This window comes from Misgurnus anguillicaudatus, chromosome 14 (genome assembly GCF_027580225.2).
Source record: "Misgurnus anguillicaudatus chromosome 14, ASM2758022v2, whole genome shotgun sequence".
NCBI classification, from domain to species: Eukaryota; Metazoa; Chordata; class Actinopteri; order Cypriniformes; family Cobitidae; genus Misgurnus; species Misgurnus anguillicaudatus.
Window position 1 is genome coordinate 7,911,082 of NC_073350.2, and position 15,746 is coordinate 7,926,827.

The 15,746-nt window shown below is 35.9% G+C and overlaps 1 protein-coding gene across 2 annotated transcripts in view; it reads left to right on the plus strand.

The window, feature by feature from the left end:
- prr13 (proline rich 13) overlaps window positions 1-13,791 on the plus strand; it is a 359,338-nt gene extending 345,547 nt beyond the window's left edge. Inside the window, exons 1-4 of one of the 2 annotated variants that reach the window (XM_055183593.2) lie at window positions 1,973-2,092; window positions 6,656-6,691; window positions 6,931-7,304; window positions 12,934-13,791. In XM_055183593.2, the coding sequence (XP_055039568.2) occupies window positions 6,676-6,691; window positions 6,931-7,304; window positions 12,934-12,975 (432 nt within the window). In that variant the 5' untranslated portion in view covers window positions 1,973-2,092; window positions 6,656-6,675 and the 3' untranslated portion in view covers window positions 12,976-13,791. Of the gene's footprint in view, window positions 1-1,972; window positions 2,093-6,654; window positions 6,692-6,930; window positions 7,305-12,933 lie in introns of those variants that run through there. The other variant, XM_073875806.1, reaches the window with a different exon arrangement.
- Window positions 13,792-15,746: the final 1,955 nt, after the last annotated feature.

The window sequence follows — 15,746 nt, forward strand, 5'->3', positions numbered from 1 at the left end:
CAAACAACGTTTTTCTCCTCTTTTCCCCCTCGCCAAACGATAACTTCTATACTTCACATTGAGTGAATTTACGTTTTTTTTATTTCCTCTATGTGTTTGCCATGATTTCGGAATCAATGCATATTAACTTGTGGGCGTTTCACGGACTATTTATGGGCAACTATGGGCGTGTCATGAAGCCGCAAAAGATGCGCTAAATTTAGAATTGATTGTGATTTATTAAGGGAAAAATGCGTAGGATGTGCGTGCGCACGGTTTTATAAATCCGAATATTTCTGTGCGTACGCCCGTCCTATGTTTCATCCGTACGCCACTTCTGACGCAAATCCTACGCAAAGTTTTATAAATGAGGCCCCTGGTTACTACCAGAAACCCTAAGTTTTAAAGTATGAGTAAAAGCGATACAGACCCTGTGAGGCTATGGTAGACATGTCATTCAACCTATTTAAAGTCGATGTACTATCACAAGGGTCTTGAAAATTTATTATGAAGGTTGAAAAATTACATGCTGTCGCTTTAAATGAGCTGAACATAATCAGAAATATTGCTCACATAACGGTCAAATGTTAAGCATGTAAGTTATGATCACACCTACTGTATAGTACATACATACATATTGGACATAGCCCTGCTGAAAAAAAACAATAAAATCATTACAGAAATTCCTTATGGTTTCCATTAAAATACCAATAGGAACAATTAGCTTTTACCATTAAAACCACTACAAAATTCCTTTTTGTAGTTTGTTTTGGGACATATTCCATTAGGATTTAATGGCCCCACCAGTAGAACCCAACACCAGTAGAGACCAACAAAGACCTATAAAGACCATTATAGTTCCAATACAACAAATAAAATTCCCATTAAAACCAATAAATCCAGTAGAATTTCTGTAATGGTGTCTATTGTTTTTTTTAGCAGGGATAATTAGCACGTAGGCCTATTCTCAAAGCATGCGACAAATGCCATTAATCACGTAAATAGCCTAAAGTCTGTCTCTGGTTTAACGAAATGACAGCTAATTTTTAAATGAGGTGAGTTCGCGGCTTTTTTTTCTAAGCTCAGTTGAAAGCGTCTACTGGTTAAAAGCGAACCTGAAGCGCAGAGGAGCGTGCGCACTAAAAGAATAATGCGGTTCATTAATTTTCAGTTTTATTTGTTATATCCTGCAACGTTTTGGTCCCAAAAATAACCAAGTAAGTACTATTAGAGAACATAATGTAGATTCTTTTTAAATTACCACCCCGAAACATCAAGAAAACTTCATGGTTACAAAAAATAAAACCCATAAAAAAACCGTTCGCAGAACATTTTTATTTGGTTCTCAAAAAATAACCAAAAAGGAAAAAACTAACGTTAGGGAAACGTTCTGTGTGTTTGCTGGGTTTAGCCTAAATGTAGTTTAGGATAGAGTAGTATTTGAAGTTATATGGAATTATTTCTTATACATAGTATTACATAATGTATCTAAGCTATATTATGAGATGGATTCAATTTTTTTGTAATAGAACACTGTAATCTATATAGGTAATTTGCTTAAAAAAGTTATTGGGTTAAGGTAATGTCTAAATGCAGGATTCCAATCTGGCGATGTTTTTTTGATGCTAAATGTTATAAAAAACCGTTCGCAGAACATTTTTATTTGGTTCTCAAAAAATAACCAAAATTGGAAAAACTAACGTTAGGGAAACGTTCTGTATGTTTGCTGGGTTTAGCCTAAATGTAGTTTAGGATGGAGTAGTATTTGAAGTTATATGGAGTTATTTCTTATACATAGTATTACATAATGTAATACTCCATCTAAGCTATATTATGAGATGGATTCAATTTTGTTAGTAATAGAACAGTGTAATCTATATAGGTAATTTACAAAAAAAAATTCTTGGGTTAAGGTAATGTCTAAATGCAGGATTCCAATCTGGCGATGTTTTTTGATGCTTAATGTTATGTGCTTGGCTTATCAGCAAAAAGTGGAAACAGGAGGGGCTCCGGCAAACCGGGTGAGATGACGTCACCGTGGTGTCCGCTGTCTTTGCGCGATGCGGAAGCGCGCGCCAGTCAGTGTCTTGAGGATCTCTCACGGGTAGACACGGTATGTCTCAACCTAATTCATATTATCGCCACTTTTGATGTTAATTTATTTATTTGTGTATTTGTTTCTTGAAGACATTTAGTGTTTTAAGTATGATTTGTTATATTGTTATCGTGTTTATTTAGTGAACTGTTTGTGTGTTGCTTTGTTTGCTTGCTTGTTTAATGTCATTTGCACGTCCTAAGCATATTAATATTTTAATAGCAAATATTTAAGCTTTTATTTATAAGCTATTTTTATTTTAATAGTAAACGCGTTTATATGGTTTAAATGCGTTTTTCAGCTCTTTCCCTCTTAACTTATAATAAAAGTTACCTGTTTTCTACAGGTGATCACATTAAAATGTGTGTGTTCACTTGTCGTGTTTAGGTTTTTGTCAGTATGAATAGCTGTTAAGTTATATATTGACTGACATATAAATCAGTATAGATAGCTGTTGAGTTATATATTGACAGATAAAACAGTATGTAGAAGGCTAGTGTTTATCCAGGGCGTTTTCCTATTTTGAGCACATCCAGTCTCAATATGAGGAACTTTGAATGCAGATTACAATAAAGAATACAATGACAATTTACCTTGCGTTAAACCATTATTTTATGTAAAATAGTATTTAGTAAAACAATTTTGGAATTAATTCATTTTAATTAATGACTCATTTTTAAACAAACAGACAATATAATAATTGAATAAAAAAGTTTAAGCATCATGCTGTTACATTTTAAATTGATTCACACAAACCATGAGCATTGTGTGTCTGTGTGTAGTCAATGTGATTGCATAATGAAGAACTACATTTAAAAAAAGTTATTTGAAAACATGTCAAAAAGTTTCGAAACCAATCATATTAATATCTAATGTAAGCAAAATAAGTTTTCAAACCCTAAAAAGTACACAAAAAGCATATTTACTCATATTCATTATACATTAAGTACAACACAAAATAACAGTAAAATATAAATGATGAATAATTAAGATTCTCATTTGCCCACAATTTTTTTTAACCTTAACTGTCATCCCCACCCATTTTAGTGTGGGTAAAAAGTTAATGTGCACCTTCAAGTGCATAAAACTTTGGCATGTTTTGGTCTGGAAGCCTAAAATCTTGGTCTTTAAAGTACAGCAAAGGGGGATCCTATTAACAAGATGTATTTAACATCCATCTGAAAGAGCAGGGGTGGGCATTCATGGTCCTGAAGGGCCATACTGTCCTGCAAAGTTTAGCTTCAACCCTAATCAAACACACCTGAACATCATTTCCAACTAATCCTGCAGCATTTGATTAGGATTTTCAGGTGTGTTTGATAAGGTTAGCTAAACTTTGCAGGACAGTTGCCCTCCAGGACCAGCCCTGCATTCCAGTTCGTTTTTTATGACCTTCCCTTGCTAACTTCCCTCAGTCTCGTTCACTCGGATGTACGTCATTGTTAACGTTGTACGAGTACCCACTACTAGTGGAACACTTGAAGTGGGTCCAAATGGATTGCCCTAAGCCCTTGATCACATGGAAAGTGGAGATCGCCCCCTCCATCATTTGAACTGTGCAAAGTGCAAGCTGCTAAAGTGATGTCACAATCGTGTTGCATTGTGGTATATGAAGCTGGCTGAAGTGTACATATGAAGTATCAATCAAGGGAGCGAGGGTCTGTTCATATAAACTTCCCTCATTCACTTGACGAAGTGGAACGCACTTCAAAATGGCGACAGGGATTCCCCCGAGTGGAAGTGTTTAGGGAAGTTTGCGAGTGCGTGTCTAAAACTGGAGTGGAACGCAGCCCAAGAATGCCCACCCCTGTAAAAGAGGATCTAAGGGCCAAATAAACACTTATTCAGCAGTAACTTTGAACTTGTAAAGCATGTTTAAAAAAAATCTGATTTGAATAAAATGTAACCACAGATGAAGAATTTTGTTTAAAAAGGATAAGAGAAAATGTGATTTTGGTGTTTTTCTTAATTTTTTTGTCTGTGTATTTTACAGAGTATAGAATAGACCTCATCTAGTGTGTTTTGCAATATTGTATAAAATGTAATAAAACACGATTTATCGTTTTGCCAACTTTATCGGCCGATATAAGCCTGACGCAGATATATCTCTGTCGGTGTATAAGCGCCAATATGATTGTTTTTCAGAACATATAACAGAGATAAAATGCTTGTAAATTATGTAAGTACTTGTTTGTCCTGCAGAGAGCGACCCAGGTCACTGGGTCTTGATGTCTTTACAAAATGTTTACATCTGTTATTTAGACACGTTTTGGTCGATCGGATCATAAGTGGACGAGAGAGACACGTTCTCGCTTTAATTCATCTCTTTTGTCCACTTGTTTTAACCGCTTCTGCCCCTGTCATGGGTGAGTTGCTAAATCCCTAGCAGGAGAAATGGCATGTTTATACAGATACGCACTAATATTATGCTGCTTCTGTTATTACTAAACATGCTCTTATGTTTGTACATGCAAAAGGGTTTTTCTCAGAAATTTCAGAGCAATTGATGTAATAAGCACAAACAACTTTCACACCCTTGAAAAATAAAACAAGAATGATAGAGAGCAGAAACTTTAGTTTTATCAATGAAAGTCTAAAGTCCAAACAATACACCAGAGTGGGTTCGCCTCAGAAGTCAGGACTATAAAAACGTTGTGCTCGTACATTACACATTAGATATGTTGTCACAGTCAAGCATTTTCTTAACGGTAACAATTTTTTTGAAATACATAACCTACTGTAAAGTTAATAAACAACAACAAAAAAAATCCCTTTTAACAGGCCTACAAGTCCAATATAATGTATTCCCAGTTCCTTAAAACTGCCAATAATGCAAATGAAATATATTTTGTTCTATTGGCATTTAAAGGTATTTTTAATAAGTGAAGTTATGTCCACATGTAATGACCACATTTACAGTATATGAAGAGTTTGGTTCCAAAACGCAATAAATCCATTTTGACAAATTTTGGTAAAAACGTGTTTTCTATACCAAGAAAGTGACAAGATGAAAAACACAATTTTCTGTTACAAACTTTCACATAGCATCTTTAGGTTATAAAAACATAAAAAAATTAAAATCCTTGATTTTGAAAACTTGATTTTCAAAAATGTATTATAAAAAATTATAATAAATATAATATAATAAAATTATTTTTTCCACAAAATGCAATAAACCATGACAAGTTTTTTTTTTCAAAATTTTAAATCTATTCAATCAGTGTATTAATGTGCATTCATCTTTGCCATGTTATATTCATTTAGTTGAACAGTTGTACACACTGATTAAAAAAATAAAAATTAATGCCATTAATCAAAACACTTAACGTTACTTTGTCATATTAAGAACACTGTCATTGCTGTGCGGTTATACTTGACGTCATCGCTTAACGTTTTTCACAGCGATCAGCTGTAAAATGTTTTGGTCCTGCTCAATTTTTGTTGACTTTGAGTAAAATAATGTAAAGTTTTAATAAGATCCTCTGGGGTCAATGTGTTAGCATGACAGAATCTTCATGCTTTCGGGGGAACAAGCGACCGTCTCCCGAGTGCCTCTCGCGTAAATTATTAGATTTTGATGGCTTACGTTTCTTTCCCGTCACAGAAAACAATCACAGGTTTATTAATGCCATCAAGCTATTATTTTGTTTGTGTTTGTTTGGTGATCACGAAGTACAAAGTAGATGATGAAAACTTAAGATTCTGTGTGCTCAATGCGCCGCCATTGTTTACATTGCGTTAAATGGTGCGCTGTAATTTGTGGAGCAGATTTATTGCATTCTGCAGAAAAGGAGGTGTTTATCGCGTTTTGGGAAAAAGGGAGAAAAGATGACAGAATGACAACTTAAAAAAGTCAACTTAATTTTATAAGTTATAACAACTCACCTGTAGTTCTAACAACTCATCTCTAGTCGAAAAAAAGGCAGCAAAGTATTTTTTACAGTGCAGAATAACACTGCGGATATTGGATTTTGCATAAAATTAAGAATTGACTTTTGAACTCTGACCTGATATAATACTGATTTTGGCAGTAACTCATTTTTTTTTTCAAAAATGGCGTTTATCGCGTTTTGGAACCAAACTCTTCATATGCTGTTTATGCATGTACTGTATTATATATTCAGTACCAGTCAAAGGCTTAGACACACTTCCCATTTGTGTCCAAACGTTTGTCTAAACTGTAGTATAATATACTGTAGTATGTACTGTCCTATCAAATATATAGAAGAAAAAATTCATATCAAACATTTAAGCAGAAATGTTATAAACTCTCAGTGTACACTGCGGTCTCCAGGATCACAGAGTCACTGACAGCAATATATTTATAATTCATAAAAAATGAATTTCCATGTGTGGTCAACTCATATTTTTTTATGGAGTTACACATTAGGTTCTTGCGTTTTTGCTAGTTTTAAATTATGATACAATACTATATGTGTGTATATTATCTTTTTTTTTTTTTTTTTTCCCTGGGATCTGTGAGCGGTTGGTCCCGAAAGCAGTGTGTGACTTCAGACTTAATAAGCGGATAGTTTTTACTCACTTTTTATACTGTAAGTGATATAATTCTTTTTTTTCCAGATTTGTTGGGAGAGACAAAAATGTGGCCAAATCAAGGTGATTCTTGGTTACTTACCTATTCTTCATTAAATATAAAAGTATAAAAAGTATAAAATAAACTTTATAATTAAATAGTACATATATTTTAAGCTACAAAATACATTTGGCTTAGTGTTTCTTGATAATCCATGTAATGTAACAACATTATAGATGGCAGTACATTTAATATGATCCATTCTTTCTGAAAACCCACCATTTGTTTCATAAATTCATAAGATTTCTTTTTCCGCTTGCAGGACCTCCGCCTAATCCCACCTGTCCTCCATATGCAAACCCTGCCTATCCAGCCATGCCCAACCCTGCCTATCCAGCCATGCCCATCCCACAGTGCCCACCTGGTCAAAATCCTGTCTATCCACCTGGCATGGATCATCCCACAACCATCCCATACATGACACCAAATCAACATCCTTTTCCTCCGGTTGCGCCTGGCCCATGTGCACCCTTCCCTGGAGCAGGGCATCCATGCCCCGTCCCGCAGCATGGATGCCACCAGCCAGGAATGGACCCGGTAACTGGTCATAAGAAGCACAAGAAGATGAAAAAGATGAAGAAGGGAAAGAAAGCTCATAAAGTTTCCAAGGAACATAAGCATATGAAACATGGCAAGGTAAGTTGTTTAGTGTATGTTAAATGGCTATTCAACTGTTCTGCAGATTTAAGTTTCAACCCTAATCAAACACACTTGCTTAAAATGTGCAAAAATCTTCATTCTCATGTTCAGGTGTTTGTTTACTTCTCTTAATAATGAAAAAAAACCCCGCATTGTCCAGATTTTGTCTTAATTATTGATCAGTATTTAAAAAAACATTGTAAATATATTGACCTGGTCAATAGGGTTAGTTGTGGTATACAGTAATGGTTAGAGAGTCCACAGGCGCTGCAGTAAATGTGTTCATGACTCACTGGATGGGTGAAATGCAGAAAGACATCCTCAGACCTCAGCGTCTGTACTCAAGCATCAGATAAAACGGCATGGCACCTCAGACTTAAAAGCATCAGTTCTCAGAAAAACATGGTCAGGACTAAAGTCTCGCACATCAGACATCGGGCAAAACAGCCTCAGACTAAAACACATCATGTCTCACTTAATCAGACATCGGAACAAAATGGCATCACACTGAAAGGCATCAGCCATCAGCCCTCGCAAAACAAAGCATTGGACAAAACGGCCTCAGGCGATTTTACACATGATCACGCTCATTAGCATGAGGTCACGATCACAAACTGTTTCTTTATTAATCTCTACAGTTCCTTAACTGTATAACATGTCGCATGATGATTCATTTATAACGCTGAATTAAATGCAGTTAGCATACGTAAATTATTTATTTTCATTTTTTTCTCTTTCTCTTCCTCCCTCGTTCTCAAAATTACAGCTTACATCATATTATACAGAGGTATATGAGTGAGAAAAGAAACGACAGCAATTTATGTCAGGGCTACAATTAAATACACAGTTAAAGAAACAAAAGTGCCCTCATAAGTCTTTATTGATCTTCTTTAAGTTTGCAATAGTGACGTCATGCGAAGGGGTGGGGTCATGTGTAAAAGAAATCACCTGATGCTTTTTTGTCTGAGGCCATTTTGTCCGATGCCTTGTTGTGCGAGACCTGATGCCGTTTCATATGATACTGTTTAGTCCGAGGCCTTTATACCCAATGTCTGATTGAGTGAGACCTGATTCCTTTTAAGTACTATTTGATTAGTTTTACATTATGGAAGTGGGGTAAAGCAATTTTTATCAGAGCTTCTCAAGCCATTTTCACACAGACATTCCGATATGTTTTTTTTTGTTCATTCACACTGCCAATGATTTGCCAACATCTGCAAGGTCCCAGAAAGACACGTGACATGTTTAAAGTCCTGCACTATCTTCTGCGCAGTGTGTGAAGTTTGCTTATTATTTATTATTTTTCTCTCCAAAAACCACTGGCGTGCATTTTTTGTTTATGATAAGACAATAAAGGAGTGCGTGACGCGCTGTTCTACGCTGGTGAATGATTTCAGCTTCAGAGTGGATATTTGACGAGCTCCCTGATCTCTGCTTTAATACAGTTTTCAGACATTTCTCATCGTGATTGTTAATATGCTTTTTAAACCCCCGTTTTGAGGAGCCGAACGATATATCTTGTTGGGATGATTTTTGTTTATTATAAGCTCAAATGAGCATGTGACACGATATTCTTTTATGCTGCTGAATGAGCGCAGTAAGTGACGAGCTAACTTACCTGATATCTGCTTCAGTCCAGTTTGTTGACAGTTCTCATCGTGAACAATAATAATAAAATAATAATAATAATTTGTTACATTTATATAGCGCTTTTTCTGCAGACCTCAAAGGGCTTTACATATAAATGGGGGAATCTCCTCAACCACCACCAATGTGCAGCATCCACCTGGATGATGCGACGGCAGCCATATTGTGCCAGAAAACCCATCACACACCAGCTTATTAGTGGAGAGGAGACCGAGTGGTATAGCCAATTAGTATATATAGAGATGATTAGTAGGCCAATGGGCAAGTTTGGCCAGGATGCCAGGGTACGCCCCTACTCTTTTTCAAATGACATCCTGGGATTTTTAACAACCTCAGAGAGTCAGGACCTTGGTTTAACGTCTTATCCGAAAGACGGTGCTTTTTTGACAGTATAGTGTCCCCATCACTAGACTGGGGTGTTAGGGCCCACACAGACCACAGGGTGAGCACCCCCTGCTGGTCTCACTAACACCACTACCAGCAGCAACCTGGTTTTCCCAGGATGTCTCCCATCCAATTACTGACCAGGCTCAACCCTACTTAGCTTAAATGGGCAAGCTGTCTTGGGCTACAGGGTAATATGGCTGTGAATGTTGATCTGCATGTAAATCTCTCGTTTTAAAGAGTTGAACCAACTTCATGTTGCCATGACACACGCGTCCTAATTAAGGCACGCACCTTACAGCATTTTTTATGCGTCTCATTTCTCATTTCCTGATAACTGCTTTAATATAGTTTGCGACATTTATCGTCGTGAATGGTGATCTGCATGTAAATCTCTCGTTTTAAAGAGCTGAACCATAACTTTGTTCTTGTTCACACAGAGGGTTTTCCGTGTATCTTACAAGGTCCTCTTTCCGGCAACGATCCCAGAAGATTTACGGGACGTGTTTGCGTTCACAAAGAAGCTTGGGACCAAAGGTCTGCGTGAATAGGGTTTCAGTAGGTTTAGTCCCGTCCGAATGCTCTATGTCAGTAATCATTACGTACAATGTCAGTAAATTACTACGACTTTTCCTTCTGTAAAAAAGGTCCGGAGGAATTACCTCAGGTACTTATCCCGTGCGAATAGACAACCTGTAAATGTACACGAAAATTTAATCATTTTAATTGTTTTTCCCAAATAAAGAAGTGCTTAAACAAGCATCTACTTGCGGTTTAGATGGTGGAACAAGTCAGTGGAAAGTCAGTTTCTGGATACAACTACACAGACTTTAAAAACAAAGGTCAAAGCACTTCTCAGAGGCACTTCTGCCCAAACCGAAATTAAATACAGTGTTTCCTCCTTGGTCCGATTTCGAGTTTTTCCTGTTCGCGTCATGTTGCGTGTTTGCACATGTGATATCAGGAAGCAAGGTAATGTGCACATGACGGCGAGGGAGGTGACACGCTGCGTAATCGAGTTACTCCTTCCACTTCTGAATGTTTTACTAAGATTTCGAATCCTGTCCAAATTGACCATCAATATTACAGACGTCCTGTTGTAAAATTCCATTACTCCATCTACCCCTGTAAAACTAATCCTGTCTGTTTCACCTGGTGTCTTTTAGTCTGAAGCTGTTTCACCTGGTGTCTTTTAGTCTGAAGCTGTTTTGCCTGATGTCCGATGTGCAAGACTTTATTCTTGACCATGCTTTTTGAGAACTGATTCCTTTAAGTCTGAGGCGCTATGCCGTTTTTTCTGATGCCTGAGTACTGACACTGAGGTCTGGGGATGTTTTAAAATTGCTAAACGCCATCGCTATCATTTGCCAGCATTTATCTTTTTTACTCTGTTGTGGTAGTCATTTAAGGAAACATCATAAACACTGAAGTGTTTGAAAGCTGTTTATGGAAGACCTTCTGTGTTGCTATCTGAACCCGCTATGGAAAACTGAATGAAAATGTTGTGAAGCGATGACCCGCTAGACGAAATCATACAAGTTTGCATTTAGAGATTTAAATCTTCAGTTGTTGTGGCATCTGGTTACAGTTCTAGCTTTGACCAAACCGAGAGCATGATACATGAAACACAAGATTCCAGTAATGAAACTCTGTGTTGAACTCGATGATGAGTTTCTCACCTTGGCTGTTGACCTGTGATGAGTCTCTGAAAGTAAAGAGCCTGCCACTGAAACCAGAGCGGTGGTTCTCAATTATAAACACTCATACTTATACTAAATGTGACTAATGGCTTACATCAGGGGTTCTCAAAGTTAACATTCAAAGGTCCAATTCTGAATTCTCATCATTTTCATGAGTCCAAAACAACTGGTTGTTACAAAAACTGTTAAGCTTGGGAATAACTTTATGTAAATCATTTATGTAAATCACAAATCAAGTAAATTCAAAACAAGTGTATTTTGCATTTAAAGTACATTCAAAACAACAAGTGCAAAACAGCATTTTTTTTATAAACATGAAACACGAGAAGTATGCCAAAAGTAACAAGGTGCAAAATACAAAGCAGCCTAATGAGAGAAATTGCACTGTTTGTCTTCCATCAGATAACTATACCACGGCAAAAAAAGATGTGTTTGCTAGACGGAGACACTGTCCTAAATGTTCATTAGTCAAGTATACTGTGGTATGAGTTTTTTACAACATTCATTGCTGAGAATGCAGCTTCACACTGATAGGTCGCTGTCTCGCTGCAAATCAAACAGAACGGCTTTGTGCTGAACTGTGGCAAAATAAATGCATACTTCTCTGTCCAATCATCTTTATTTTCTTCGTCAACTTTTTAAGAAACTAGCATCCTCAACCATCCGAGCGCTCACACCACGGTGAAGTGACGCTGGCATTCTGCTTGCGTCAAACGTCAGTACATCACAGACTTACTGTGTCATGGCTACAGCATCACACAGGCAATTTTTTAATAACTTGTTTTATTATCGGACCGGGAATACTCTTAATTAAATCTGAAAAAAAACCCTAAACAAATGGTTTACAAGTTGAATATGCATTTTAAAGTAGCAAGTGCACACGTTTAATCTATCACAGAACTTAATGCACTTGAAATATTAAGTGGATCTGGACCGGAGAACCCCTGACTTACGTCTTTGTCACTCTTACCAGCCACTTTGGCAGGTAAGTTAGCATTTTCCAATACCTCAGTTTAGTACTGGTGCGTACGGTCTGACTGACAGGCGGCTGTGTGATTTCTGTGTTAAAGGGGACATATCATGAAAATCTGACTTTTTTCATGTCTAAGTGCTATAATTGGGTCCACAGTGCTTCTATCAACCTAGAAAATGTGAAAAAGATCAACCCAGTAAATTAGTTTTGGTAAACCATTCTATGCAAACATGTAAAAAGGAAAGGTCATTGAAATTTTGCTCCCCTTGTGATGTCAGAAGGGGCTAATACCACCCCTTAATCTGCCAACCTATCCAACCACGGCACTGCCATTTTGTGCAGAGATCAGCTCATTTGCATTTTAAGGACACACCCAAAAATGGCACAATCCTAACATGCTATAATAAATTATCTGTATGATAATTTGAGCCAGAACTTTAAATACATACTCTGGGGACACCATAAATCATACATCTTAAAAACATTTTGTGAAATGTCCCCTTTAAAAATGTAAATGCCCATCTTTCCAAGTAGTCATAGTCTGTATGTATTAAAATACATTGAATCTGTGCATTAGGGTTGGAAGTTTTTATGTAGCCTAACTGTTACCTACAATTGCCATTAATAAAACACAGCCAAATAAAGTTAAGTGGCTTAACAATTTACAGAACATATTCAAATCATTTGGATGATCTTCTTGTTCTCACCTGTAGAGGCAACGTTGAATATGCTATGACTTCTGCAAAGTATACAAAGCTAACTGAATAAAGAAATGTGGACATATTCTTGGCCCTTCTGTGTAAAGTGTAGTCCCTGAGGAAATAGCTGACAATGATGTAGTGTGATTATTACCAGCTTTCTGAAACTTGCTAACATTAAGTTGTGGTGATATTACATCTCTATTTGTTGTGTTGTGTTGCAGCATTCGTCCTCCTCCAGCAGCAGCAGCAGTGATTCTGACTGACCATCACATGATCTGCCCTACATAACTCAGCAGCTCCTGCTTTCCTGCAATTATACATTTTCCTAATTTCTACATGTCAGGGCAAATAACAGCAATAAAACTAAGAATCAAATCCAGAGGATTATTTGTGCTTTTTACTGTCATGTAAGCATTGACTACTGTACTGTTGAAATCACTCATAGTCACTAGCACAATGCATTACCAGCTACAGCAATGTGAAACTAATAAACTGCAGTATGATCTGAAGCAGTGTGTTTAATAATAGCCATTACTGAAAATATTTATGAGGAACAATCCTAAGCATTTGCTTTTTTTTGGAAAATTGTGTTTTATTTTCTAAAGTTAGGGTTTTTTTTGGTAATACTTTAGCCAAAAGTATATTTTGCCGGAATGTGTTTGAATTTAAACTCCCTTTTGTTGATTGTGGGTATGAAATATACTAAGAAATGACACTAATGTTAAAAACCGCTGATCAAATGTTCTCAAATTTATGGAGAAGCTCTTTTTTTTGTTTCTTTTTGAAGGTAAAATGTATCATTATGAATTAGTTGAGACTGTAGTTATTTGAAAGATCTGTTAGGCCTAAAACATTTCAGCTTAAGTTAAATGTGCTACAGTATCTACAGTCATGGACAACATATTGGCACCCTTGGTAAATATAAGCAAAGAAAGCTGTGAAAATAAATCTGCATTGTTTGTCCTTCATATCTTTTATTTTAAAAATGAAAAAAAAAATCAGATTTTTCATTGATGAAAAATATTGGAAAATTGGGGGGAGATCACATAATTTTTTTCTCAAATAAACGTTGAACACAATTATTGGCCCCTCTTCATTTTATCTTCTTTGTTTCCTTCAATTACAAGAATAACATCTCAGAGTCTTGTATTAAATATTGTATTATATATTATTATATTGTCTGATGAGGTTGAAGAATTCATGTCAAGTGATCTTGGATTTTTCTTCAGACACTTATATGTTGCTGATCTCTCATCTTCAGTTATTTGCTGTTTGGTTCAGGTCAGGGAACTGGGATGTGGCAGAACTTTCATTTTGTGCTCGGTGACCTATTTATTGTTTTGAATGTTCAATTTATTTATAGAGATTTATTTATGTGTTATTTGCAGTGCTCTACATTAAACAAGGCACAACAAACATGACTTAACATTAAAATCCTATATCAATAAAATAGGATTTTAAGCAGCAGTAATACAAGCATGTTTCACTACTAATGTATGATAAGACGCCCACCACTAGTCAGGCACAATCATAAATAAAACTTTTCATTCAAAGCAGTATTTATAAAACCCATTTCTACTTTAGAGTCTGAACATTATCCCACCAGGACTCTGGATTGCATTTAAAAACTGTTGCAAATAAAACATTGCTTTACTGGATACCCCTGAAGCTGTGAAAAACAACCCAACGTTCAGCAATGTTGCGTTTTAAAGAAAGTTCCACATCACAACAACGGACGATGATTGCCTTAACCACTCTGACAAAAAAAAATGTGGGGAATGAGGTGGAAAGAGATAAAAAGAAATGGAGAAAAGAGGAGGAAAACATACACTATATACAGGGCCGCATTAACACTATAAGGGGCCCCTGGGCTTTACCATTTTGTGTGGCCCTTCGTCCGCCAGAATTGCAGCCTACATTCTAGGGGTGTGCAGCGGAGTCAGTATTTGTATCTGTAACAGTCTTAAAATTATTTGTATCTGAATTTGTATTCTGATGGAACCGGAAGTGGGCGGGTCTTAACCCGGAAGTTTGTCATATTACATGAAAATGTCATTTTAAATGCATTTTAGCTTTTTATTATAATTATAACTTAAATAACTGTAAACATTTAATAAAAATAATAATACAAAATTTTAATCAAATAGACAAAAACTTGATTCTCGTTACTATTATGCATGGAAAGCAAACATCTCATTTTTAAAGCCTCATACAGCTTGTGCCTATGCATCATTCTATTGTAGCATTAAAATAACAAACTTGAAAGCACATTGACAAAACTGTAGGCTACATCACCTTTAAACGTTTATTGTGTCTGTCAGCACAGTTCCATCATGAGACCCATTCTGTCTTAATGAGTGGGATGTTTTCAGAAAAAAATAAGTAGCCTACATTAATCCCTCGTCTAGCGATATAAATATACTAATTAAACATCTAAAATGATCGTTATTTGTAAGTTGTCTGAGAGTGAAATATAACCTAATACTACTCATACATCCACATGTCTGACATCTTGGTTTCGGTTTAAAACATGCAGGAATTTGAAAATAAAATGCAGGACTTGCTTGATGTTTACAGAGATATTAAGGGAGATAAAGTTCGGGAACTGATTTATGTAAAAAAAGTTATTAAGATCAACAAGACTCACGCTGACTTATAGATCCGAAACGCAAAAACACCTGTTTTGACAAGAATTTACAAAAGCATATTAAGCATTACAACAAACTTGCTGAGCTCATTATTATCTATGTCCATACAGCGTTTGTGCCAACATATCGAATTGTTTAATAAAAAAACTCTCTCATTAATCTTCACCTAAATAAATAAATAATCAGATATTCGTTTACAATATCTTCACCTAAATAAATAAATAATCAGATATTCGTTTAAAATTACAGTATTCTCTATTATTTAAAAATCAGTTTTGACTTACTTCAAAACAAGCAACATGATTTTAAACAATAAGGTAATTAGAAAGATTTAATCCAATGTTTCAGTTGTTATTTGCTTACTTTATTTTAATTTCAATTCATTT